At 42.1% G+C, this 26220-nt stretch overlaps 1 protein-coding gene across 14 annotated transcripts in view; it reads left to right on the top strand.

Annotated features, from left to right (window-relative positions):
• The window catches only part of DOCK9 (dedicator of cytokinesis 9), a 312141-nt gene that overhangs the window by 193925 nt on the left and 91996 nt on the right, over window positions 1-26220 (top strand). For 13 of the 14 annotated variants that reach the window (XM_039482322.1, XM_039482303.1, XM_039482383.1 and 10 more), the window contains exons 28-35: window positions 5194-5340; window positions 7295-7378; window positions 8316-8427; window positions 14802-14980; window positions 16310-16426; window positions 17897-18017; window positions 21851-21984; window positions 25951-26065. In XM_039482322.1, the coding sequence (XP_039338256.1) occupies window positions 5194-5340; window positions 7295-7378; window positions 8316-8427; window positions 14802-14980; window positions 16310-16426; window positions 17897-18017; window positions 21851-21984; window positions 25951-26065 (1009 nt within the window). Of the gene's footprint in view, window positions 1-5193; window positions 5341-7294; window positions 7379-8315; window positions 8428-14801; window positions 14981-16309; window positions 16427-17896; window positions 18018-21850; window positions 22008-25950; window positions 26066-26220 lie in introns of all 14 variants that reach the window. The other variant, XM_039482396.1, reaches the window with a different exon arrangement.

Below are 26220 nucleotides of genomic sequence, written 5' to 3'. Positions count from 1 at the left end.
ACACAAAAAGGTAGAATCTGTGAATTTTGAAGAAAAGTTTTTGTTTTGGAAGGAAGGAGGGGGGCTGTATCTCAGAAACTTCTTACACAAATTATCCTAAATTTGAATCACTAACTGTACCCTGTGGCCCCATAGTGATGCAGTAACTATCAAGACAATCCAGGTACACATGTGGATGGTAGAACACTTAGAAGAATCATTCTTTAAACAGAAAACATCTTCTCAGTCTTAACTTCAGCAGAGCTCTGCTATGCTATTTATTAAATTAATCATCATCAAATGCTGATAGGAGATTCTGAGAGGTGTGAATGTGATGGTCTCAGCTGAATGAGAACACCCCATGGAGATAAATACAGCCCAGAACAATAGCTCTGAGATGTGTGAATGCCTCCATTCATGTCAGTAGTTGTTCCCCTCCCCCTCCAACCTCCCCAGTCCAGTGCTGGATAGTCTGTGAGATCCATTAAGCATGCCCATTCTCAACTCCTTACCCCAGTGTCAGAAACATGTTTTTGGCTCATGATCCTAGTATGCATGTTCTCATCTTTCCACCCAGTGGGAAGGGCTTTCCCAGATCCTGGCTCACATGAGGGGCAGGGAAAGGGCAAGTGCCCCCAGGTCCCAGCTCACATGGTAGAATAGGGAGAGGGGCTCAGGTAACCCCAGAAGAGCAAGGGACACCACAGAATCTTTCACACAAGAGCAGGATAGGGTGGGGGGAAGGCGGTCAGACCGCAGTAGATGGGCAGCACCCCACCTCCCAGCAAAATTCTTGGACACACAGATGGAGGTAGGAAGAGTTGCCCAGATCCCCCCCCGATCCTGGCACACACACAGGAGGGGACATTGTGGGGCTGACAGGAGCCCCTGCCCCTATTCACCTCCTGTCACTCACCTCCATGTCCCCCTTCCCAGTGTCCACCCTCTCCTCCCGCTTCACCAAGCTCCCATCCTTTCCCATCACCTGACCGCCTCCCACTCCTGGTCACCCATCCCCTACCCATAATCACCCCTTCCCTTGCTGCACCCCAGACCCTTCTAACCCTATTGTCACCTATTGTTAATCACCATTAATCACCCTCTCATCCCAGCAAGAATGTGCATGTGTGAATTATTTTGTTTTTAAAATAGTTTCATTGGCTACTGAATATTCTGCTGTACTCATTATATTTCCCCCAAAGAGGAAACACCCTTTGACAAAATCAGATTTGAGCAACATGCCTCCTTTTTTAAACTTCAGATTTCTCCCTCGTCTTGATGTTGCTCAGGTTCAATGACTGTAACATTCCCTCTTGAGCTATTCAGGTCCTGTGAGTAGCTTTCAACCCCATGATAATATTTTTATACTAACACTTTGGGTATGTAATCTATACATTACAGAAAACAAAAGTATAATGATGTCATATGGTTATATTAAAGCAGCTAGTGATAATACCAATGACAGAGGAAGACAGAAATTAAGATTTAGCATCAGTGATTTAGATAATGGCATAGAGAGTGCACTTATAAAGTTTGCAGATGATACCAAGCTTTGTAACGGGGGGAGGGGAGGAATTGAAGTGCTTTGGAGGATAGGATTCAAATTCAAAATGATCTGGACAAACTGAAGAAATGGTCTGAAGTAAATAGGATGAAATTCAAGAAGGACGAATGCAAAATACTCCAATTCGGAAGGAACAATCAGTTGCACACATACAAAATGGGAAATGACTAGGAAGGAGTACTGCGGAAAGGGAGTCATAGTGGATCAAAAACTGAATATGAGTCAACACTGTAACACTGGGGGTCATACTGGATCACAAGCTAAATATGAGTCAACAGTGTAACACTGTTGCAAAAAAAGCAAACGTCATTCTGGGATGCAGGCCCGCTGGCAGCAATTCCTGGCCCCAGGGTGGAACAGTCAATGGGCATGCACAAGCTGCGCCCGCGTGGACGTGCTCCGCCTGACATTTGGGCTGGGCTGTGCCTGCGCTGGCTGGTACCCAGCGAGCTGCCCGCTGCGCTTCCACATGCTCACCTGGTAGGGTTGCCAACTGTCTAATCACGCAAACCCAAAGACCCTTGCCCCACCCCCTGCCCCACCCCTTCCCTGAGACCTCGCCCCTCCCCTTTGAGGCCCTGTCCCCGGCTCACTGTATCTCCTCTCCCTCCGTCGCTCACTCTCCCCCACCCTTGCTGACTTTTACCAGGCTGGGGCAGGGGGTTGAGGTGCGGGAAGGGTTGTGGGGTGCAGGCTCTGGGAGGGAGTTTGGGTGCAGGAGTGGGTGAGGGGGTGCAAGCTCTAGGAGGGAATTTGGGTGCGGGATGCAGGCTCTAGGCTGGGGCAGGGGGTTGGCGCTTACCTCGGGTGGCTGTTGAAAGTGATTGGCACACCCCTCTGACAGCGGATCCTAGGCAGGAGGCCCAAGGGCTCTCTGCGCGCCGCTGCCCACAGGCACTGCCCCCGCAGCTGCCATTGGCCACAGTTCCCGGTCAATGGGAGCTGCGGAGACCTCCAATCCCTGGGGCCTCAGGGACGTGCTGGCTGCTTCTGGGAGCGGTGCGAAGCAAGGGCGGGCAGGAAGCCTGCCTTAGTCTTGCTGCTGGAAGTGGTGGCCAGGCCACCCGCCTCCCCCCCGCCCCCCGCCTGGCCATTTTAAATCACCCGGGCCCCTGGGCAATTGTCCCCTTTGTGGCCCCTACACCCCCCACCCCACCCAACCCCGCGTTGGCGGGCCTGCTGGGATGTATTAGCAGGAGTGTTGTAAGCAAGACACATGAAGTAATTCTTCCACTGTACTCTGCACTGGTTAGGCTTCAGCTCAAGTCTTGTGTCCAGTTCTGGGTGCTGCATTTCAGGAAAGGTGGACAATTTGGAGAGAGTACAGAGAAGAGCAACAAAAATGAATAAAGGTCTAGAAATCATTACCTATGAGGGAAGATTGGAAAAATTGGGTTTGTTTAGCCTGGAGAAGACTGAGAGGGAACACTAACAATAGTTTTCAAGTACTTAAAAGGTTGTGACACGGAAAAGGGAGAAAAATTGTTCTCCTTAACCTCTGAGGACAGGACAAGAAGCAAGGGGCTTAAATTGCAGAAAGGGAGGTTTAGGTTGGACATTAGGAAAAACTTCCTAACTGTCAAGTTGGTTAAGCACTGGAATAAATTGCCCAGGGAGGTGGTGGAATCTCCATTGTTGGAGATTTTTAAGAGCAGGTTGGACAAAAACTTGTCAGAGATGGTCTGGATAATACTTATTCATGCCTTGAGTGCAGGGGACTGGACTAGATGATCTCTTGAGGTCCCCTCTAGTCCTAAGATTCTATGATTCTAAAATGCTAAGACAACAGAGAAAGGATCTGTGTTTAAGACTAAATGTTCAAAGAGATGAAAGTCTGGGTTGTGGACTGATACCATGGATTTATATAGTGAAACAGCCTTCTTGTATGTCCATACCTTGAATACTGCATGCAGTTCTGGTCTCCACATCTCAAAAGATATAGATTAGAAGTGGAAAAGGTACAGAGAAGGGCAACAAAAATTATTAGGGGTATAGAGCAACATCGAGCTGAGGAGTGATTGAAAAGCCTGGAACTATTCAGCATAGAAAACAGATGTCTAAGGGGGGATATAATAGAGGTCTATAAAATAATGAAAGGTGTGGAGAAAGTGAATAAGAAAATATTTACTCCTTCACATGACACAAGAACCAGGATTCACTCGATAAAATTAATAGACAGGTTTAAAACAGCCATCCGGAAGTACTTCTTCACACAATGCAGTCAACCTGTGGAACTCATTACTAGGAGAATGTTGTGAAGGCCAAAAGTATAACTGGGTTCAAAGACAAACTAGATATGTTGGTGGGAGAATAGGTCCATTCATGGCTATTAGCCAAGATGGTCAGGGACGCAACCCCATGCTCTGGGTGTTCCTAAACATCTGACTGCCAGAACCTGGGACTGGATAATTGTCCTTTTCTTTTCATCAGCTCTGAAGCATATGGCACTGACCATTGTTGGAAAACAGGATATTAGACTGGATGAACCATTGGTCTGACCCAGTATGGCCATTCTTGTGTTCTTATGTTCTCATGTCAGGAAGCTTCAGAGAAAGTTTTCTTAGTAGTAGGGGCAGGATTGTAGCAAACGTGAGAGATAAAAAGATGCTTATTAAAAAGAGGAAGTTAGTTAAAAAGAGGGCTCTGGAGAAAACGTCTGTTAGGTAGGTTGGAAAGCTATTTAAAGGCAAGAAAGGCAGTTTTGAACTGGATCCCAGAATGAAAAAAGACAATCAAATTTCTTTGTGTCCTGTAGTTTGAAGAGTTGAGATCTGAGGTAGCCAAAGAGCAAGGCATTGCAAACATCAACACAAGAGAAAATGAAGGCATAGGTGAGAATTTCATCAGAGGAAGAGTCTCAATAGTGTATTAAAGTAGAAATATTTTGGAGATGAAATAACCCAGGTATACAGCTATAGAAGATGTGGGAGGAGAGTGCATGATCAGTGATGACACCTTAGGAACAGTTGAGCCAAATGGGTGAGGCCTGAGTTGAAAAGGATGATAGAAAAAATGGTGCAATATTGGAGGATATTCTTTTTCACAATAGCCGCATTTTCGCCTGAGACAACTAGCTGACAAGACAGCAACATATGTATTTGGTCAAGGGAGTTATTGGGAATGACTAGATAACTAAGGTATGTGTAGCTAGGTAACTTAAGTACGAATTAGAATAACTGATTTCTAGATTACTGCCCTTAACTTTGCCTTTAAAATTGGAAATCTGTTTTAGATTTTGCCATGAAAGCAATTTCAATATGCTTCCATGATGAAACACCTAATGATTTCAAGTTCCATACTTACATATACGTGCTTTGTTATCTTAAAAGAAAATTGCTTTCTACATTGGGTTCTAAATAATTCTGCAGATAGAAACTGGAGCTGGTTAAAATTCTTCATTCAAAACTTTTCTCAGCCAAAATTGGCCTTTTTCATAGTCTAGAAAAATTCACAAAAAGCTTCTGAATTTTTCATAACTTCGATTTTTTTCATCAGAACCAGAGTATTTCATCATTTTAATTTTAGCTGTTGTTTTCTCCCTTTTCTTCTTTCCTAAATGAACTTGAGAAATAGCTTTACCTTGTCTGCCATATGCAAGGTTACTTTGGAAATTTAAAATTCTAAATGTGTATTTTAAATTATTCTTCCAGTTGTTACGAAACCAGAGATTTCCTGCTTCTTTTCACCATGCAGTAGAAACATTTGTTAATATGCTAATGCCACACATCACTCAGAAGTACAGAGACAATCCAGAGGCTTCAAAAAATGCAAATCATAGTCTTGCTGTCTTTATAAAGGTAGGTACCCACAATAATATAAGCTCTAGGCTTATTATTTTCAGTAATTTTATTTTTCTTGGATTTTCACTTAGCGTGGTCTCACAGAGCAGCGTATATGGTATAAGGCATTGTAATGGGGCATGGCTCTTCTCCCACCTTCTTCCTCTCAGAAACTGCATGGACTCCAGTGGATGTGCGTTCACCTAGCCCTTTTATTTTAAGTTCCATCCACCATTTCCACAACAATCCCCGTGCAACCATCTATTTACAGCACCATTGTGCCATTTTGGCACTCTACCCAGAACCTGAGGAGAACAGAGGTCTCCCTCCCCTGAGGCCTCCATGTAACTGAGTTCAACTAGTGCTAGTCCCCCCTCTCTCCACTTGGTACTTCCTTCCTGCCTCTTTATCAGTTTTGGATTAATGGGCTAATTGGCTGATTTTTAAAGGCCTGGGGATTTAAAGGCCCCACCTCTTCTGGCAGAGGCCACGCCTCTTCCGATTAAGGCCCCTCCCCCTCCTCAGGACTCCAGAGCACCAGTATGTCCTTTAAGTTACTTTCACCCCTGCCCTGCACTCTGTCACAGGCATTTTAAGCATGCTTTTGTATGTGCAAATAGAGATGTATAAAAGAACAGGTTAAATACTCATTGCAATTAGAAATAAGATTGTCTAAGCAAAACAGTGTGTAGAATATATTATAATAAATGCAGGTTTTAGTTTTGTGCTAGCAGTTGCATACTTCCTTGCTTATTATGATTTGTATTCCTTCATGGTTGTGCGATCCAATTATTTCCCCAATCCTACAAAGATTTAAGCATAAGCTTAACTTTATGCACTGGGAGTAATGTGCCTGCATTTGCACTATGTAGTCAAGATCCCAAAAGCTTTTTCTTTTTTTCAGTGAGTAAGCTCTCACAAAAAAACAAAACAAAAAAGACAGACAAAACTAATGCTGCTGAGGTAAATATCGTGTTTATTTGAAAAGAGCCTTTGTTCTCTTTGGAATCCCTTTCTTACTCACAATTTACTTCAATTTGGGGTTATTTTAGTAAGAACAGCGTTCCATTAATTTTATGGGAATATCATCAGTGGTAACTAAGATTGTTACCTTAAAACTATGAGCACTAAAAAAGTGTGGATGAGCTTCCATAAAGCTCTATACACCTACCCTTTTATCTGGTTAGCTTGTCCTTAGCTGCATGGGATTCACTTGTATGTGATTCAAAAGGTCTTTCTCCCTCGGTATTGTTTGAATCCTAACTTGTTTAAGTATGATTTTACTATATTAAAAAACGTCCATTGTGTCTATTTTATCATTGTTCTGTTATGTGTTCGGTCACAATTGGTAGGAATCTCATTTGTGGTCTCTCTATTTTGTTTTTAACTTTGGAAAAGGAAATTTTAAATGTTTTTGAATCTTTTTCAAAGGGTCTTCAAAATCAGACATAACCTCAGGTTTGGTTTGGAGGAGGTGGAGAACAGATAGAGTCCCTCACATACTACAGTGGTGGGGACCAAATAAGTGCATAGAGATTTTATATAATTTACCATTCTAGGCACTACACAAACATACACGAAAATGTTGGACCCTATCCACAGAGCTTATGATTCATTACTGTATTAAAAAAAATTATTTTGTTCATTTAAGTAACAATTTTACACATTTTAGTGTGAAAAGAGTAATTCTATAGTTAAAAGCTTTTCCTATGTCTACTGTATGGGCAACATTTCAAAACCTGGACTGATTGTGTTTTTCATTTTTTGAGTATCAACGGTTGCTCTATAAAATTTTCCTTTTAAAATGAAGTAACTGTACTGTACAATGCTTGCTTTTAATAGCATTTATATTCAAACTAAATTATAAGTTAAAAATATTCTTGGAAGATAAACTTTTAAAACATGGATATCTAATTTACTGAACACTGCATCTGGAACTGCTTTAGAATGGTTTATATATTATCTTTTTCAGAGATGTTTCACCTTTATGGACAGGGGTTTTGTGTTCAAGCAAATCAATAACTACATCAGCTGCTTTGCTCCAGGGGATCCAAAGGTACTCCACTCCTTTAATAACTTAAACATGTGTTTCTCTTTTTGGTACACCTATGTAACAAATTACGTGTTGAGATCCCAGAATGTTCTTCAGTTACATTCAGGCATATTTTCAGATTAGTCTCCCATTCCTGTGTAGTCGGTGTGTTACTTTTTGCTTTCAAGACACCTTTGGTATTTTTGCCTCTCAGAATAGTGGGATTGGCTGTGACATCTTCAAAGAGGAAGTGTGTGACTGGTACAATTCTTTAGCATCCCTAGCTGGAAAATGGATGAAACAACATCAATGAGCACTTTATGCAAGACAATGAAAGTCTCAAGGAACAAACTGACAATAATGGAAAGCGAGCCCTCTGATATCTAAGATGTTCCTACAAATCTATGACCCTTCTAACTGCATGTGCCATGCAATCCAGGCACTCACTTTTTTTTAAAGGGGTGCATATGATCTCCTCCAGGATCTCAAACAACTCTCAAATCTTGCATGCCATGCTACATATTTTAATTTAATTTAGTAATTGGAGATATACCAATCTCCTAGAACTGGAAGGGACTTTGAAAGGTCATTAAGTCCAGCCCCCTGCCTTCACTAGCAGGACCAATTTTTGCCCCAGATCTCTAAGTGGCCCCCTCAAGGTTTGAACTCACAACCCTGGGTTTAGCAGGCCAATGCTCAAACCACTGAGCTATCCCTCCCCATTATAGACTTGATAAAAGTAAGAAATGTAACACAGAATTCGACCTGGCTTTCAAATGTTGTATTGTGCTAAAGAGCTCTCCTGGGTCTGCATGGCATGACGCATATAGTCCCTAGGATTGTAGATTTGTAAAGGAGAGAGAAATCACTAGTGTTAAGAAATGTTTCCTCTTTAGCTATGCTACCAGAAAATCACTAAATTATTAAATTGTATAATTTTACATCTGAAATATTTTTGCAGACCCTTTTTGAATTCAAATTTGAATTTCTTCGAGTGGTGTGTAACCATGAACACTACATCCCTTTGAATCTACCTATGCCATTTGGAAAAGGCAGAATTCAGAGATATCAAGGTAAATCCACATTTTTCACTATATAAATGTTAAAATTTTAAAAAGGACAGGTTGGAGTTTGTAGCGGTCATGGAACAAGTCAAGGTGGCAAGAACCATCTTGCAGGCTTCCCTGCATGTGGCGGACTCGCCTATTTGCACCATGTCCTCTGCCATTGGCATGAGAAGGTCATCATGGCTACAAGCATCAGGCCTCCCCCCAGAGGTCCAGCAGACCATCCAGGACTTGCCCTTTGAGGGCTTAGGACTGTTTTTGACAGGGCCAGAGCTCAGCAAGGCAGTCCTCCAGCTCCAAGCAGGCCTTTTGAAGGTGCGTCAGGGTGGTGACACACCAGTCCAGAGCCCGGATCCTTCTCCCTGCTTCCTGAACTATCTTTCCCATTTCTATTGTGTGCGGGCCCAGATAACCTCAGACCGCTGGGTGCTGCTCACGTTAGAAGTGGGATATTCTCTCCAATTCTGTTCCTCCTTTCCCTGTCCCTCTTCAGGGACCGCTCTCACCAGCAGCTTTTGTTTTACAGGAGGTGCAGTTACTCCTATGCATAGAAGTAGTAGAGAAGGTTCCTTAGGAGCTAAGAGGAAAGAGATTCTATTCCTGATACTTCCTAATCATGAAAGCCAAAGGGGGTCTCAGATCCATTCTTGACCTGCGAAATCTCAACAGATTCATGAAGAAGCTGAAGTTTCGCATGGTATCTTTGGCCAGTATCATTCCCTCCCTAGATCCGGGGAAAGCAATGCAAAGTAATGTACATTAGAAAACATAATCCCAACTATACATATAAACTAATATACATATAAATTGATGGGGTCTAAATTAGCTGTTACCACTCAAGAAACAGATCTTGGAATCATTGTGGATGGTTCTCTGAAAACATCCACTCAATGTGCAGCAGCAGTCAAAAAAGCTAACAGAATGTTGGGAATCGTTAAGAAAGGGATAGATAATAAGATAGAAAATATCATATTACCTCTATATAAATCCATGGTACGCCCACATCTTGAATACTGTGTGGAAAAGGTTCAGAAATGCAACAAAAATGAATAGGGGGTATGAAACAGCTTCCATATGAGGAGAGATTAACAAAGCTGGGACTTTTCGGCTTGGAAAAGAGACAACTAAGGGGGGATATGATCGAGGTCTATAAAATCATGACTGCTGTGGAGAAAGTAAATAAGGAAGTGTTATTTACTCCTTCTCATAACACAAGAACTACGGGTCACCAAATGAAATTAATAGGTAGCAGGTTTAAAACAAACAAATGGAAGTATTTTTTCACACAATGCACAGTCAACCTGTGGAACTCCTTGCCAGAGGATGTTGTGAAGGCCAAGATTATAACAGGGTTCAAAATAAACTAGATAAGTTCATGGATAGGTCCATCAATGGCTATTAGCCAGGATAAGCAGGGATGATGTCCCTAGCCTCTGTTTGCCAGAAGCTGGGAATGGGCAACAAGGGATGGATTATTTGATGATTACCTGTTCTGTTCATTCCCTCTGGGGCAGCTGGCATTGGCCAGTTTAGGAAGACTGGCTACTTAGCTAGATGGACCTTCTGTCTGACCCAGTATGGTCATTGTTATGTTCTTATGACTGGTGCGCCACCCTTGACTTGAAGGACACATACTTTCATATATCGATAGTCCTGGCCCACAGACGATTCTTCTGCTTCGTGGTGAACCACACTCATTATCAGTTTACAGCCCTCCCCTTCAGCCTGTCGGCGCCCCCCCTTCCGGCATATTTACCAAGTGCATGGCAGTCATTGCCGTGTTCCTGAGGAAATAGCAGGTGCAGGTGTTCCCATATCTTGACGACTGGCTGGTCAAGGGCCTCTCCAGGGCGCAGGTAGAAGTGCCTGTAAATCTGATACGGATGACTTTTTCAGTGGACCTGGTCTGTTGTTGAATGTGCCCAAGTCGACTCTAACCCTTACCTAGAGGATAGAGTTTATAGGAGCAGTCCTAGACTCCACTCAAGCCAGGGTGTTCCTACCGGAGTCTCACTTCCGAGCCATTTGCTCCATCATAGACAGCTTCAAAGGTTTACCAGCCACAACGGCACAGAACTGCTTGAAGTTGCTTGGTCACATGGCCACATGCACATATGTGATGCAACATGCATGGCTGCAACTCAGACCTCTGCAGGCATGGTTGGCATCAGTATACAGACCAAACAGAGACAACTTGGACAAGATAGTTTTGCTTCCTCCCCAGGTTATTGAGTCCCTACTATGGTGGCTCAATCCCCAAACAGCATGTACAGCAGTCCCCTTCTCCAGGCCCTTACCCGTGCTGTCTCTAGTCACGGACGCATCAGCGTCAGGATGGGGAGCACATCTCAAGGATCTCAGAACTCAAGGCCTCTGGTCCCAGGTGGAGCTTTTGCTTCACATCAATGTGAGGGAGCTGAGAGCGGTTTGCCTAGCCTCAGAGGTGAAAGTAAGCGGGTACGGGCAGGTATGGAGAACCGGTAAGAAAAGGAGACTGGCTAAGGGAGGGAGAAGCCTGCCCCCTGCATAAGAATAGTTTAAACTCAGCTGTTCCCTGAGTGGTTCAGCCCTTGGGGTTAGGAGTGGTTTCTGGCATCCTTGTTAATTTCACTCACAGTAGCTGTGGGGAGTGGGGAGGGTGTATTTGATCATGGCAGGGGCAGTCCTTGTCTGGCCCCTGGATGAGGGGATCTTGTCTCCAATACTAATATACACAACAAATACAAGCATTTGGCTCCACCGCTTAAATCCAGAGCTAATAAAAGCAGGTGGAAGGGGAAAAGTCACTGTCACATTGGTTTCTCGTCTCCTCCCTCCCCCTCCTCCAGCTGCAGACAAGGCTCTGGATTCCTCCCCCCCTCCCCACTGCAGGGGTTCTCCTCTAGGCTCTAGCTTGCAGTAGGGACACTGGCTGAGATGCCTGCTGCTGCTGCCTGCATAAGAACAGTTTAAATTCAGTTGTTCCCTGCGCAGTTCAGCCCCCAGGGTTAGAAGCCGTTTCTGGCATCCTTGTTAATTTCACTCCCAGTTGTTGTTGGGGTGGGGAGGGTGTGTGTGACCATGGCAGGGGCAGTTCTTTTCAGCCCCTGGGATGAGGGGATCTACTATACACAAAAAACACAATCAAAATCAGGAACCATTTCCAAGTTCAAATCTATCCCATTTCCCTCCCCAGCAGAGGATCATGATTGTGATGTCCAAACTGCTTGCAGATCCTCTTTGAAATGTTACTGAACCGCGCAGGGAACAGCTGAGTTTAAAATGTTCTCATGCAGGAGGCAGGCTTCTCCCTCCCTCAGCCAGTCTCCCTGCTCCCTGCTGCAAGCTAGAGGGAAGCCCCTGCAGTTGCTGCTCAGTGCCAGGCAGGGAGAAAGCATGGAGCCTAGTGTCCGCAGCCTGGCTGGAGGAGGAGGGAAGACACGGAGAAAAATGTGACAGTGAGTTTTAACTTTTTCAGGCTTATTCCAATAGTAAAGTTTTATTACGGACAGTACTGGTAGTAGTAATAGTAGCTTTATTTTCTCTATCTATGTCTTGCAATGGGAGGGATCCATGAAGTACGTAGGAGAGGTGGGTTGCTTGCGATTGGACCATATGGGTAAGAAATGTAAATTACTTTCACCCCTGCCCAAAGCCCAGGGCTCCCAGCCGCCTCTGCAGCTGGTATCTCCGGGGGTCATTTAAAGGGCCTGGCTCCTAGCTTCAGCTGAATCCCCGAGCCCTTTAAATCCTGATTTAAAAGCCCTGGGATTTAAAGGCCCCACCTCTTCTGATAGAGGCCATGCCTCTTTCGGTTGAGGCCCCTCCCCCTCTGCAGGACTCTGGAGTACCGGCAAGTCCTTGAAGTTACTTTCACCCCTGCCTAGCCTCCCAAACCTTCCAAACCCATCTGGAAGGCAAGTGTATATCAGTCATGACAGACAATACAACAGCGATGTTTTATATAAACAGACGGTGGAGCACGCTCTTCTCTCCTATGCTAGGAAGCCCTCAAGCTCTGGGACTTCTGCATAGCCCACTCAATACACCTAGAGACTTCTTAATCTTCCGAGGTCCCAGAACAAGCTGGCGGACCATCTAAGCAGACCTTTCCACAGTCACAAGTGGTCCATTTGCCCAGACATCATCAACAGCAGGGGTTCTCAAACTGGGGGTCAGGACCCTTCAGGGGGTCGCAAGCTTATTACCTGGGGAGTCGCGAGCTGTCAGCCTCCACCCGAAACCTCGCTTTGCCTCCAGCATTTATAATGGTGTTAAATATATAAAAAAGTGTTTTTAATTTATAAGGGGGGGGGTCGCACTCAGAGGCTTGCTATGTGAAAGAGGTCACCAGTACAAAAGTTTAAGAACCACTGATCATCAGCATCTTCCAGCAGTGAGGAGTTCCCCAAATAGACCTATTCATGATGAGACTCAACAGGAAGTGTCAGCAATTTTGCTCCTTCCAAAATCACAACCTGGGCTCGATCGCGGATTCATTTCTCCTCCCCTGGAGGGACCATCTGTTTTATGCGTTCCCACTTTTACCACTCATTCACAAGGTCCAGCTCAAGGCCAGAAGGGACAGAATGTCAGTCATTCTAACAGCGCCAGCTTGGGCCCGCCAACCTTGGTATACAACACTTCCGGAACTGTCAGTAGCCACTCCGATCACCCTGCCATTGGTGCTGGACCTAATCACTCAGGATCACAGCCGCTTCCAGAATCCCAACCTCAGATCTCTCCACCTCACAGCGTGGAAGCTTCATGGCTAAACCCCATGGAGTTGGCATGCTCAGAGCCTGTCAGAGAGGTCCTCCTTGGTAGCCAGAAGCCATCACTAGAGCTACTTACTTAGTCAAATGGAAGAGATTTTCGATGTGGTCTGTACAGAAGGGCGTGTCTCTGATGCAGGCATCAATATCCTTCATTCTGAACTACCTGTTGCACCTGAAGTAGTTAGGTCTGGTGGTGTCGTCCTTAAAGGTTCACTTGGCAATCATCTTGGCATTCCATCCTGGGATTGACGGCTGATCAGTCTTTGCTAGCCTGATGCTGGGCTGCTTTCTCAAGGGACAGTGCTCTCCAGGCTGATGGGGACCCTCTTCAAGCCCTTAGCAAATTGCTCGTTCCTCTACCTCTCATGGAAGGTGGCATTCCTGGTTGCTATAACTGTGACCAGGAGAATGTCTGAGCTTAAGACCTTGACATCTGTACCTCCATACATGGTATTCGATAAGGACAAGGTCCAGTTATGGCCTCATGCAGCCTTTCTTCCAAAAGTGATATTCATTTTCACACAAGCCAAGACATTTTCCTTCCGGTATTCTACTGTAAGCCACATGCCAAGAGCCGGGAGCAAAATCTCCACTCCCTAGATGTTAGGTGGGCATTGGCTTCTTCACAAATTAAGCCAGCTCTTTATTGCAATAGCAGATAGGATGAAGGGCCTCCCTGTCTCATCCCAGAGAATTTCATCGTGGATCACATCCTGCATTCGAACTTGCTATGACTTGGCAAAGGTGCCAGCCCCGGCTCTGACTGCACATTCCATGAGGACGAGCACACCTCTGCCGCATGTCTGGTGCAGGTCACTATTCAGGAGATTTGCAGGGCCACAACTTGGTCATCAGTCCACACGTTCACCTCGCATTATGCCATCACTCAGCAGGCCAAGGACAATGCAGCTTTTGGCAGAGCGGTGCTCCAATCAACAAATCCATGAACTTTGACCCTACCTCAAGGGAAATGCTTGGGAATCATGTACTTGGAATCAACATGAGCAAGCACTCAAGAAGAAAACACAGTTACCTACCTTCTCGTAACTTGTTTTTCAAAATGTGTTGCTCATGTCCATTCCAAGCCTCACCCGCCTACCCCTCTGTAGGAGTACTTCAGTAAGAAGGATCTGAGGAGGTGGCGGGTACACCACCATGAAGGCACGACTCCAGGAGGCTCTTCAGCCAACCCGACAGGTACCACTAGGGGAAAAAGCTTCCAACGACTGTGCACGCGGTGCGCACACACCTACTTAGAATGGACATGAGCAACACATCTCGAAGAACAATAGTTATGAAAAGGTAGGTAACCATTTTTTACTCTTAATATTCTAGTTTTCTAAAATTGTTACTAGTTTTCATAAAATTATACTTAAAGCTATGGTTGTTTTGTATTTCACTAACTGTCTAATGTCTACATGTTGAATGAACACATAGTATATATGACAAATGTCTGCCTGACAAAGCCATACAGTTTTGAGGGTAAGTGGGTTTTTGAACAAGCCATGTCTAAACTGTTTTTGCAACTAAGCATGAACAAAGGGGGAAGGCCATGCTTATGTTAATTGGCAAATTAATATTAATTGTACCCTTCCTAAACTACAGCTTATACTCTACTTTCAGACCTCCAGCTCGACTATTCATTAACAGATGAGTTTTGCAAGAATCACTTCTTAGTGGGACTGCTCCTACGGGAGGTGGGAAATGCATTACAAGAATTCAGAGACATCCGGCAGATTGCAATTAGTGTGCTCAAGAATTTGATGATAAAGCATTCTTTTGATGACAGATATGCTTCCAGGGTAAGTTTACTGCTACTTCAACAATTAGGAAGTTAAAAAGTTTATGTATGTACATTTTCAGGTTTTATGGATGGGAAAATACTGTTAATTTGCATATGAAGTATCAACAGAAAATAAGTGTATCTACAGTGATAAAGTTAGTATATAGCTGATATATTGATATAAACATAGGGTTCGGAAAACTGATTTGTGTTTTCATTTTTTAACTATGAAAAAATATACTTATTAAAAGAACTGCATGTTACATTTAAACAAATTATAATGTAGACAAATGTAGTCAAATTTTCTTATTTACTCAAAATAATTGCTTTTTAACTTACTTATTTGTAATGATTATTAACCATTATTAATATTCAACTAATTTTGGCTAGTCCTTCCATGATCTATTAGAAGGACAACTAGTTAATATAAATGAAATTGCCAGTTGTAGTAAATATTATGACTTTGGAGTTTCCTGGCTTTTCTAAATTTTGAGGGCCTTGTGTTGCAGTGAAGCCTCCATGATTTTGTAATTGCAGTTCTGATGGACTTCTTAACTTTGCATAATTTTAGTTTGACCCTTCCCGTGTATTTAGTTTCACGTATGTATCATTTTGTTTTCCAGTGGCATGTTGAAATAGTAAAGAAACAAATTCCTTGACCTATTTTAAGTACAGCATTCATTGTTGAATAATAAATATTTAGTGGTCAGCATTGTATATCTGTATACTAATGAATACATGTTCTAGACCAGCGGTCCCCAAACTTTTGAGGGTTGTGGACAGGGGGCTGGGGATAGGAGCAGGGCCATGGCTGAGGGCAGGAATGGGAGCAGATCTCTAGCGAGGCTGTGGTGGGAGCCAGCAGCCAGGCCTGCAGCCAAGAGTTCCTCTGCTCCTAGCCCCATCCGCAGCCTCAGCCCCAGCCCTGGAATGGAGCTGCAGCCAAGGCTGGGGGTAGGGGCAGGAGTAGGACCCAGATTGGAGCGCACTGAGGCTGAGGACAGGGCCAAGGCCAGGAGCCAGGGACATGGCTGGGGGCGGGACTGGAGCAGATCTGGGGACAGGGAGGAGCTGGGTGGCACCCCTTCCTTGCCCCCCATGGGGACTGGCCCAGGCCATGCCATGGCCCCCAGAAGTTCCTCCACGCCTCCCTTGGATGTGTGCCCCACAGTTTGGGGACCTCTGTCCTAGACCCTGATTTAGCATATCTTTCCCATTGCTGAACTTTGGGTTCTGTAGTTTGGGGAAGAATGGTAGAAGAAACATTCCCATTAATGGAGTTGTTTGTTTATTTCTTAAATCTCTGGTTTCATTATTTGTTTAACAAGAACCGTGAATCTTTGTTCAGAGCCATCAAGCAAGAATAGCCACTTTGTATCTGCCAGTGTTCGGACTGCTGCTAGAAAATGTCCAACAAATCAATGTCAAGGACGTGTCACCTTTTCCTGTTAATCCTTCCAGCAGCGTAAGTGAGCCTGTTTATTATTTGACATTCAGAGTTATTTTTAGCAGAATATATTCAATAATGTGCATATGGCATGCTGAATGCTATGGACCTGATCCTTGGGTCCAACCAAGGTGCACTTAAATCACCATTGTATTTCATATATTCTGGGGTCAGCAGCAGGCTAGCTCAGTCTGGAGTATAAATTAGACCAGCCTTATGGCTACTGTATCTAAAATAAGCTTGTAATGGCCCCATAGAGACTCTTAGTACTCCAAGGATAGCGAGAGCAGAAGAGACCTCAAGCTATGTCCCCACCTCATTTATGTCAGAATGACAAAAGTGCCATTTATGTCAAAGGACAAAGAAGTGGTATTGGTTTGTGTGTGCCCATATATCTATATCTATCTATATATGTTAATATTTGCTTTTTATAGACCGTATTGGTCATGTTTCTGTATTTTGCTCACTCCAAATTTCCATAAAAATTTATTAGAATTTTAGGTGCACAGGAAATGCAGCATATATATGTTCATTTCTTTTAAAAAAAAAAAAATCAATTGCCTATTTACAGGTTCACACAAAGAAACATTAAAAGAACATTAAGGTTACAAAGTCAGACTTTGAAATTAGGTAATGCCAGAATTATGGTTGTCTGTGCTATCTTAATTAGGCCCTCTTTTGCATATGCACTATGATTAGGATCCTATATAAATGACGATTTCACAGAAAGCCTGGAAATCATGAAAATGACCCCAAATCATGATCATTTAGACGTTTTCCTTTTTTAAAAAAGTATTTACAACAAAGTCTTTAATACAAAAAAAAAATTAGCTTCTCTACTTTTTTATTCAGAAATTGGGCATTAGTGTTTAAGCTGTCCTGCTAACTATATCAATAGCTTGTATTTTTGCTATTATTGACTCTGATCCTGCTAGCATTAACACATGTACTTAACATGCTTGAAGTCAATGGGGGCTACTCAACTACATAAAGTTAATCACATACCTAAATATTAGGAGGACTGGGGCTTTAGTTTTTAAAATGGAGACAAAGACAGGAGTCTTTGTTGGTACTCAGCAGACAGCTGATGTCGATGGAATCTTTTATTATCTAATTCAGTCAAATGACATAAAAATTACCAAGTAAAACAAAAAAGAGAAGTTCACAATATGTTTTCAGAAGGAGAAATTTCTGGATGTTGTAAACAGAATTAAGGCAAGTCTAAATAAAGTCATGCTAAAAAGTATATGCCCAATTGTGGGCAATATTGAAATAAACATATTGACATGTTAGAGGTAACCTTAGGTATCCCGTGTTTGTTTCAGTGGGTTGCAGCATATACTTTGATGTCACCCTTGATTTTAAAAACATCAGATATCGCATTCCTGCATATAGAGAGAGAGAGAGAGATGTAATATGCGCACACACTAATTTTGAAATGTCACAAAATGAACATTATAATCATTCGTTTATTTCTTTTCTAAACAGAGTGCAAAAGATGAACCACTTAGTATGCCAGCTGCAAATCCTTTAGTAACACCACAAAAGTCAGGAAACACTTTGGATAACAGCCTCCACAAAGATCTGTTTGGTGCTATCTCCGGCATTGGTAATACATTCTTTTTTAAAATTCTGACTTGTTTTCTCTTGTTTCTTTACTAAAAACCCTTTAAGTCTTAGTGTTATCACATTTTGAAAACATCTACTATGAAAAGATTTAATCATTTGAGTCAAGTGAGAGTTCCTTTCTTGGATGAAACTCAGATGAACTGCCAGTCAAGTAATGCACTATGCACCAAAGTAATGGGTGAAATGCCTAAAGTGCTAAATTGATTATATTAGAATTATTCATCTCTTAAATACTACTTTGATCATTTTTCTACATGCCCCATGCAGAATCTTTCAGCCAGCAGTGTCCATTGGAGGCTGCATATGCACCCTGCATCTAGGGTGACCAGATGTCCCGATTTTATAGGGACAGTCCTGATTTTTGGGTCTTTTTCTTATATAGGTTCCTATTACCCTCCACCCCATGTCCTGATTTTTCACATTTGCAGTCTGGTCACCCTACCTGCATCTCCTTGTCCCACTTCCTGGGGAGAGGGGTAATAAAGGACAGACCAGCCCCAACCACCATACAGTTCCTTCTTACTGCCAGGTGCAGTGAGATGGAGCGACACTGTGTCCATCTGCTTCCCTGATGTATCATAAGTAGTATTAGATTTTTAGGTAGTGTTAGTTTTAGTAGTTTTTTAAAGTTGTATTTCTTTCAATCTGTTGGCAAAAAAAAAAAATCTAAATTAGAAAACTAGAGCTGTTCTTGACACTTCCCTTATCATACCTCAAGATTCCCCACAATCTAATATAAACTTGGTCTTCCTGAAGTGGCTCTTCTTACAGATATCCTTTGTGGTTTAACCATACTTTTTCTAACTTAACTCAGGGATTGAAAAATTTCTCTGTTCACTTGGTCCCAGATTATCAAAGTTTGCTGCTCCTGAAAACAATTGTATTGATCCACCTCCTGCCAGCTTGCAAGATATTTATTATATGTTTTAGCTTTGTTAACATCTCAGTTGCTCTACAAAAGAAATCTAATACAGATCTGCTCTGATTCCTTCTCCCAGAAGTGTTGATGATGTGACTTTGTATGCAAGACTGCACCTTTGCCCCCTTCAGGGGTGGTTAAGACCAGTTTATTACCCAGGCAGATACACACTATGCCTTCCTGTAGTAATACTTCCAAAGGTGCTGGCATCTCTTCATTGGTGGGTGGACTCATCTTTGTGTGTGCCAGTGAGTTTTTTCATCCAGTTTCTCCACCAAACTACTCTAAAGGATGCATCCAAGCAATGATGGAGTTCACACCTAGGCAAATTTCAGGCCCACAGGAGGAATTGCACTTAAACATATTGGACTTAAGAGCCATTCTTCTACCTTGCAAAGTGTGTCTGTCTGTGCTCCAGAACACCCCTCTTCAGATCCTAACAGATAATAGGACAGCAATGTATTATATACACATTTGGAGGTTGCAAGATCTTCCCCTCTATTGGGGATACATTTTCTTGTGGAATGGTGTAATAGTCATATCAACCTGTTTGCATTTTGTCGAGCAAGTGTCCAGGACAATTTAGCAGATTATTGGAGCAGGAAAGACTCCATCTCCAATGAACGGGAGCTAAAAGACTCTATTCTGAATTCAGTGTTTCAGGATTAGGGAGTTCCCTCAATGGACGTATTTGCCACATATAATAAGAAATATCCCATATATTGCTCACCAGGAGGAATGAGTCCAAAGTCCCTTGCAAATGCAAATCTGATTCTGTGGGATCAAAACATGCTGTATGCCTTTCTCATTTCTCCTCATCCTGGTAATCCTCAGAGTACTCAGGAAAGTTTGTCAGGACAAGGCTCAGGACAAGCTTCTACTTGGGCCCATCAATTTTGGTTTCCCGATCTAATTCACCTTTCAATTTGTCCATCTTTAGTTCCCCATCCTTCCAAATATCCTTTCTTAAAATCACAGCCTAGTACTGGACCCAGACCCAAAAACTCTGCACTTGACAGCATGGAGGCTAGCTGCCTGACTCTGCTTGAGGAGAACTGCTCACTGGCTATTCAAGTTTTTATTCCTACTAGGAAAGCCTCTACAAGACAGGTGTGTGTATACCTCTATATATAAGTGGAGGCATTTTTCAGTATGATCTAGTCAGAGAAGTATCAGAGGGGTAGCCGTGATACTGTAAAAGCAGATCTGTAAAAACAGCAAAGAGTCTTGTGGCACCTTATAGACTAACAGAAGTTTTGGAGCATGAGCTTTCGTGGGTGAATACCCATGACATGCATCCGACGAAGTGGGTATTCACCCACGAAAGCTCATGCTCCAAAATGTCTGTTAGTCTATAAGGTGCCACAAGACTCTTTGCTGCTTAGTCAGAGAACTATCCAGTCAGAGAATTCTTCTGTCTGAACTATTTTAGACAATCTATTATCTTTGAAACATTGTGGTTTCTCAGTTCTGTTAAAGTGCATTTAGCAACTATTTATGGGTTTTTTTATTGCTCGGTTAAGTGGTTATTCAGGTTGTTTTTTTTCCCAACTGTTAACTCTACAGTTTCCAAGTTCTTAAAGGGGTTTACACTGGTTAAAGATTATTTTCCTTCCTTGTGCTTGAATATGGTATTATCTTCAATAGAGCCTTCTTTCCAACCTTTAACATGTTCTTTGTAACACTTTTCTATAAAGACAGAATTTTTAGTGGCTGTCACTTCAGCGTGTAGCCTGATGGAGTTGCAGACCAGGTCTACACTACACATTTATATCAGTATAACTGCATCGCTCAGGGGTGTGAAAAATCCACACCACCTGAGTGACACAGGTACACTGAGCTTAACCCTCCATGTAGACAGCGCTATGTCCACAGGGAAGCTTCTCCTGTGGACATAGCTACTACCTTTCGGAGAGATGGATTAACTATGCCAGTTGGAGAAGCTTTCTCATTGGCATAAGAGCATCCTCACTTAAGAACAGCAGTGCAGCTACTCCGATGCAGCTACGCCCCTGTAGCGCTGTACATGAAGACAAGCCCACAAGTTTTGATGGCTGGGTCTCCGTATGTGGTTGTCTATAAGGACAGAATTATGCTTAGGTCACATCCAAAATTTCTGTGTTAAGGTTTCTTATACTGTGAAACAGTTTCCCCTTCCCTTTTCAGTTAGGGTGCAATCTGCAGGGCTCAAGCAACCTCTCTCAGGATGTGTTAGAGGTGCTCCTGCCTTGGAACTCTGTAGAGTACCTACATGGCATTCTACTTATACATTTTACTAACACAGCTTCTAGATCAGATGCTCAGTTTGGCTGGGCTGTCTTGCAGTCATTTTTTAGATAGGACTCTTGTCAACCACTTACCTGAGAAGTAACTGGTAGTCAGTCTGTGTGGACAAATGCTCAGAGATGAAAGAGATTACTTAGTTCACAGTAACTGGAGTTCTTTGAGATTCCTTTGTCCACATGGATCGTACTATGACTCTTCTTCCCCACTGGAGTCCTCCTTCTGGATTTCAGTATTGGTGAAGGAACCAAGTGGCATTTGGGGTACTCCACTCTTTATGCCCATGGGGTGCGGGGCAGGAGGGTATGCAGGCCAAATGTGCAGCCTCTCACAGATGCTGCTGGCTAAATGATTCCAGGCTCAGACACATGGGTATACACACCTACAGTGGGATCTCTATGGACAAAAGCATCTTTAAAAAAAGTGTTACTGTAAAGTAAGTAAACCTCTATTTAAAGGCATTGCAATTAAGATTTTATCAATTTTACTGAAAGACGGCAGACTTTACTTTTTAATAATTTGCACCGAATTTTGTGAAAATAGTTCTCCATTAGTAATCTCTGTAGTATTTTCTCTCTCATCTGTGTCTCTTTTTCATTTTTTTTACTTAGCTTCCCCATATACCTCATCAACTCCAAATGTTAATTGTGTAAGACATGCTGACTCAAGAGGCTCCCTTATAAGTACAGATTCAGGAAACAGCTTCCCAGAAAGACATAGTGACAAGAACAATTCTCTTGACAAGGTAAAAAATAAGCTTTTGAATAAGTCTTCATGTTAACAAATGTAATTCAATATCATTAGGAAACTGTCTACTACAGAGTAAGAAATCAATCTAGCTCCCATTGGAGTCAATCGAAGTCTTTTTGCACTAACTCCATTAGGAGTTGAATTGCATTCTGAATGTCAGCATTGATTAAAACATGAAATAACTTCATTTGATAGTGTTAGTATACATAAAATTGTTTATTGCGAAATAAAAAGTAGTTATGTAGATTTGCTATTTTGCACTGTATACATCATCAAAATAATGTATCGAATATGTGAACAGATATTTTTATGTAAAGATACATTTTTAGAAAATAGTTATTACTATTTCCTGTGCTGGATATGAGCACTCTGATCTACTAAAAGAAACATCTTAAGTTTTGCATTCAATACAGCAGAACTGAAAATTTAGGTTGGGATTTTTCAAAAGCGCTTAAGTGATGTAGGAGTACTTAAAGCCAATTACAAAGCAAGAAACTGCAGTAACTGTGAGGTATTCAGTCATATTTATTTATAGCTGATGTTAACACTTAGTTTTCTTAGACCTTGTTGTGCATTTCACGACATATGTTAACTTTTTTTCACTTGACCCTAACATGCCTTTGTGTGGCAGAGGGAGAAACTTCGCAGAAGGTATTCTGCTCATGCTATGCGCTTTAGTGAAGAGGAAGAAGAAAATTCCCACTTAGCAAAGAACAGTCGTGTTACGGTGGACTTTTCACTTCTGACAGTTCCAGCTTTACCAGAGAAAATGTTGCATGTTGCACACTCTCTTCAGTTACAAGAAGTATTTTGGTTTTTGTACTTGATCTAGTTAAGACTCTGGGTGAAGAGTGTGGTCAGTAGAGTTTTGCCACAGCTTTGCAGCATTTTATACCTGCTGTAAATATGATGGATCAAATACCAAAACAACTAAAAAGTTTCATTAAAATAGCATGTAGGTCCCAATCCTGCAAATGCATATGCATGTCCTTCACTTTGAACACACAAGTAGACCCATTGAAGTCAATGGAGCTACTCACATGCTTAAATTTAAGCATGGGTAGAAGTGTTGGTAGGTTTGGGACCTTAGCCTATGGTGTGCCTATTTTAAGTAGACTAAACATTATTTCGGTTTCCTTTTTTCCAAGATATATGATTGGGGAAGATAGATATAAAATATGGACTATCTAAGTAAGAAATTTTTTTAACTGAAAACATGTTCTGTAGGTGTATTCTGCTGCTAAATGGCAAAACTGTCACCCAACATTTAGTTAATGTTTTGTTAATGTCTTAATTTGCAGTGTTCTGCTAATTAGTTGATCTTTGGGCTGGAATTTTCAAAGGAATTTAGGGGAGTTAAGTGGCGAACATTGAATTTAAATGGGATTTGGGTGCCTGACTCTTAAGCTCCTTTGAAAATCTCCACCTAGTCTACCAGTTTTGGTTATTTAGGTGTTTTGCTTGATGTGGCTGCTGTTAATGTTTCCCCAGAATAATATTTAGTCCTATCAATTATCCACTAATTTTCTAACTTTCTTTTCAGTAGATCATTTGTACACTGTAAGTGTCTTTGAATTTTTCACCACTTGTATAAGGATTTCATTAATAAAAAGCCAGAGCAATTTTTTATTCTCCATTGAAAATTGCCTTTAAAGATCCATGCTTGCAGGAAATGTATGTTCCTGCAGCATCGAATCCAAGCTTGCTAGTGACTGCTAATGTTATATGCATGCTTCCTGGATTCAGATTACGGTTACACGGCACCATGGCCTCAGCGTCATCCCAGTTCCTTTTCTACTGCTTCAGCAGTGATGTCAGAATCTTTGTTTTTCCCGTAGTTAGCATTATATCTAGTTCCATATTCAGTTCCACATCAGTTATTTTACTTTACTCCTTGCCTGTTGGATATTTAATTTGGTCTCAGATACGTATCCAGCACAGTAATATTGCTTTCACAGCTCTGTTTTGGATTCTCTGATGGCAGATTCCCAAGTGTTTAGGGTTCACATGATTCACATGCTGAAACAGTGTCTGTCATGGGTCTCCATTTCTGCTGCCTGTGTTGAGGAGCACTCAAAGGCACTCCATCTAAGAGACATTTATACAAAGTCTTCAGCTAGCAACAGAGCTCTCTGAAGGCTCCCTTCATGGGACAAGTGCTCTGACTATCTGAGGCTGCTCCCATGTCAGCTCTTATCCAGCTAATTACTTGTCATGGACAACTACCTCAACATTGGGAATATAATCTGAGATCTTCAATGTGAGATGATTTAAGATCCAACCTGTTTATAGAAGTCTGAAGATTTAAAACAGATTTATCATAACATTTTGGAGGACCTGACTATTCACAAAGAAAAATAAATGTAATGAATCTAGGCATTCATGGACAGCATATTTCTCTTCCAGTCAGATAGGTGCCATTGATCTAAAGGCATCTGAAATAGAAAGGGCTTGGAGCTATAGAAGATACTACAGGGGATGCCTTGATGCTGAAAATTTTGTCTAGTATGCATCCTGCCTTCTTGAAATTATCTTCCTTTTCAAATCTGTGACCCGTGAAAGATCAAAACCAGCACCTTAAATTGAAACCCAGATAAGCAGTGCTGATTGTTCAGTCGTGGTTTAATACATTCTCTTCTGTGTCTTCTAAATAGTAAGTTTTATTTATCACTCAGGAGCCCTGGTATCAGAGCTTTCCCCCTTCCTGTCCCTTTTTTGTTGACCACCTGATTTAGAAAGGACTGAGTTTACTTTAAACTTCTTAACCCTGGTCTACACTACAAATTTACGTAAGTATATCTATGTTGTTCAGGGGTCTGGAAAATGCCCATCCCTGAGTGACGTAATTATACAGACCTAACCCCCACTCCAGACAGAGCTATGTTGATGGGATAGTTTCTCCCAGCAACATAGGTGGTACCACCTCACAGGGAGGTGGAGTACTTATGCTGACAGGACAAGCTCTGCCATCAGTGTAGGTACCGTCTTCACTAAGCACTACAGTGGCACTGGTGCAGCTGGTCAGCTGCAGCGCTGTAAGTGTAGACAAGCCCTCAGATTATCTTTTTATGCCATATAGGGATAAATGTAGGAAGGAAGACCATCTCTAGTCAGATTGCCTTAGAGGGTAAAATGGAATATGCAAAACTGTTATAACTAAGAGTTTTATAATGCTTTCCACCTGGTTCTAGAGAATGTCTAAGAAAAGCTTCTTCCACAGAAATGTAAAGCTGCTACTAGGAATGCTGTTCATGTGAATACACAATACTATTCTTTTAATTTGGTAACTAAACTTGATGCACCGTTTGGAAGATCAGTGCTGGTTTAGTTCTTTTTAGACACACTTCCTTCAAGGGTTGTTATTGTTAGCTAATTTTCCAGAGCTAAGGAGACTATACAAGCAGTTGCTGGAGAAAGGAAGGTTACTTACCGGTAACTGGCTCTCCAAGAATGCTGGTATTACACACTTCCTGCACACGACCCTTTCTTTGGAGTTCTCATGTATGACTTTATGGGGAAAAAATCAGTGAGTCAGGGCCACAGCTCCTTGTGACCTCGCTCCAAATGTAGGATCCACAAAGGAGCCTGCATAGGTGTCTTAAAAATCACACAGCTCTTTTCTAGATTATTTTAACTTGGCACCAATGGCACATGTACTTCCCACAAGTGTAGATACCAATGTATAATCATAAATTGCAGGTACTGGTAAGTAGCCTTTCTTCCCTGAAGGGAGGAAATGCATGCAAAAAAGAAAATAAAACATTGAAGGTAAAGACACTTAATTTGGCATAGTTTGTATGCACAGTTAGATGGGTTACTAAAATATACCTCTATATAAATTTTGATCTTGTCTCCATTGTGAGATCCCCTTCTTTTCATAGGAGTTACAAAGCAATTCAAAATTAAGTTTTTAACAGTTTAAGAAAATGTTTCACCCAAATTTACTCCTATTTATTCTCAGAACCAGCACTGTGGCACTTTAGGAAGTTCTGTAGTTCGAAGTGGCAAATTCGACCAAACAGAAATCAAAAGTCTGCTCATGTGTTTCCTTCATATTTTAAAAAGCATGTCTGATGGTAGGTAAACAACAATTCTTAATTTTGTAAATTTATGAGATGGAGGGTTTGATTTATAGATCTACAATCTTTCAAACTATTTTCAGTAATGGCTGTGATATCCTGTTAAGCCTTTCATGTGTGAGTTGATGGTTTTACATTTCTTCTTCTTGTAC

Source organism: Mauremys reevesii, linkage group 1, assembly GCF_016161935.1.
Source record: "Mauremys reevesii isolate NIE-2019 linkage group 1, ASM1616193v1, whole genome shotgun sequence".
NCBI classification, from domain to species: Eukaryota; Metazoa; Chordata; order Testudines; family Geoemydidae; genus Mauremys; species Mauremys reevesii.
The sequence above is the reverse complement of the archived record's forward strand: the minus strand, read 5'-3'. Positions and strand labels throughout refer to the sequence as shown.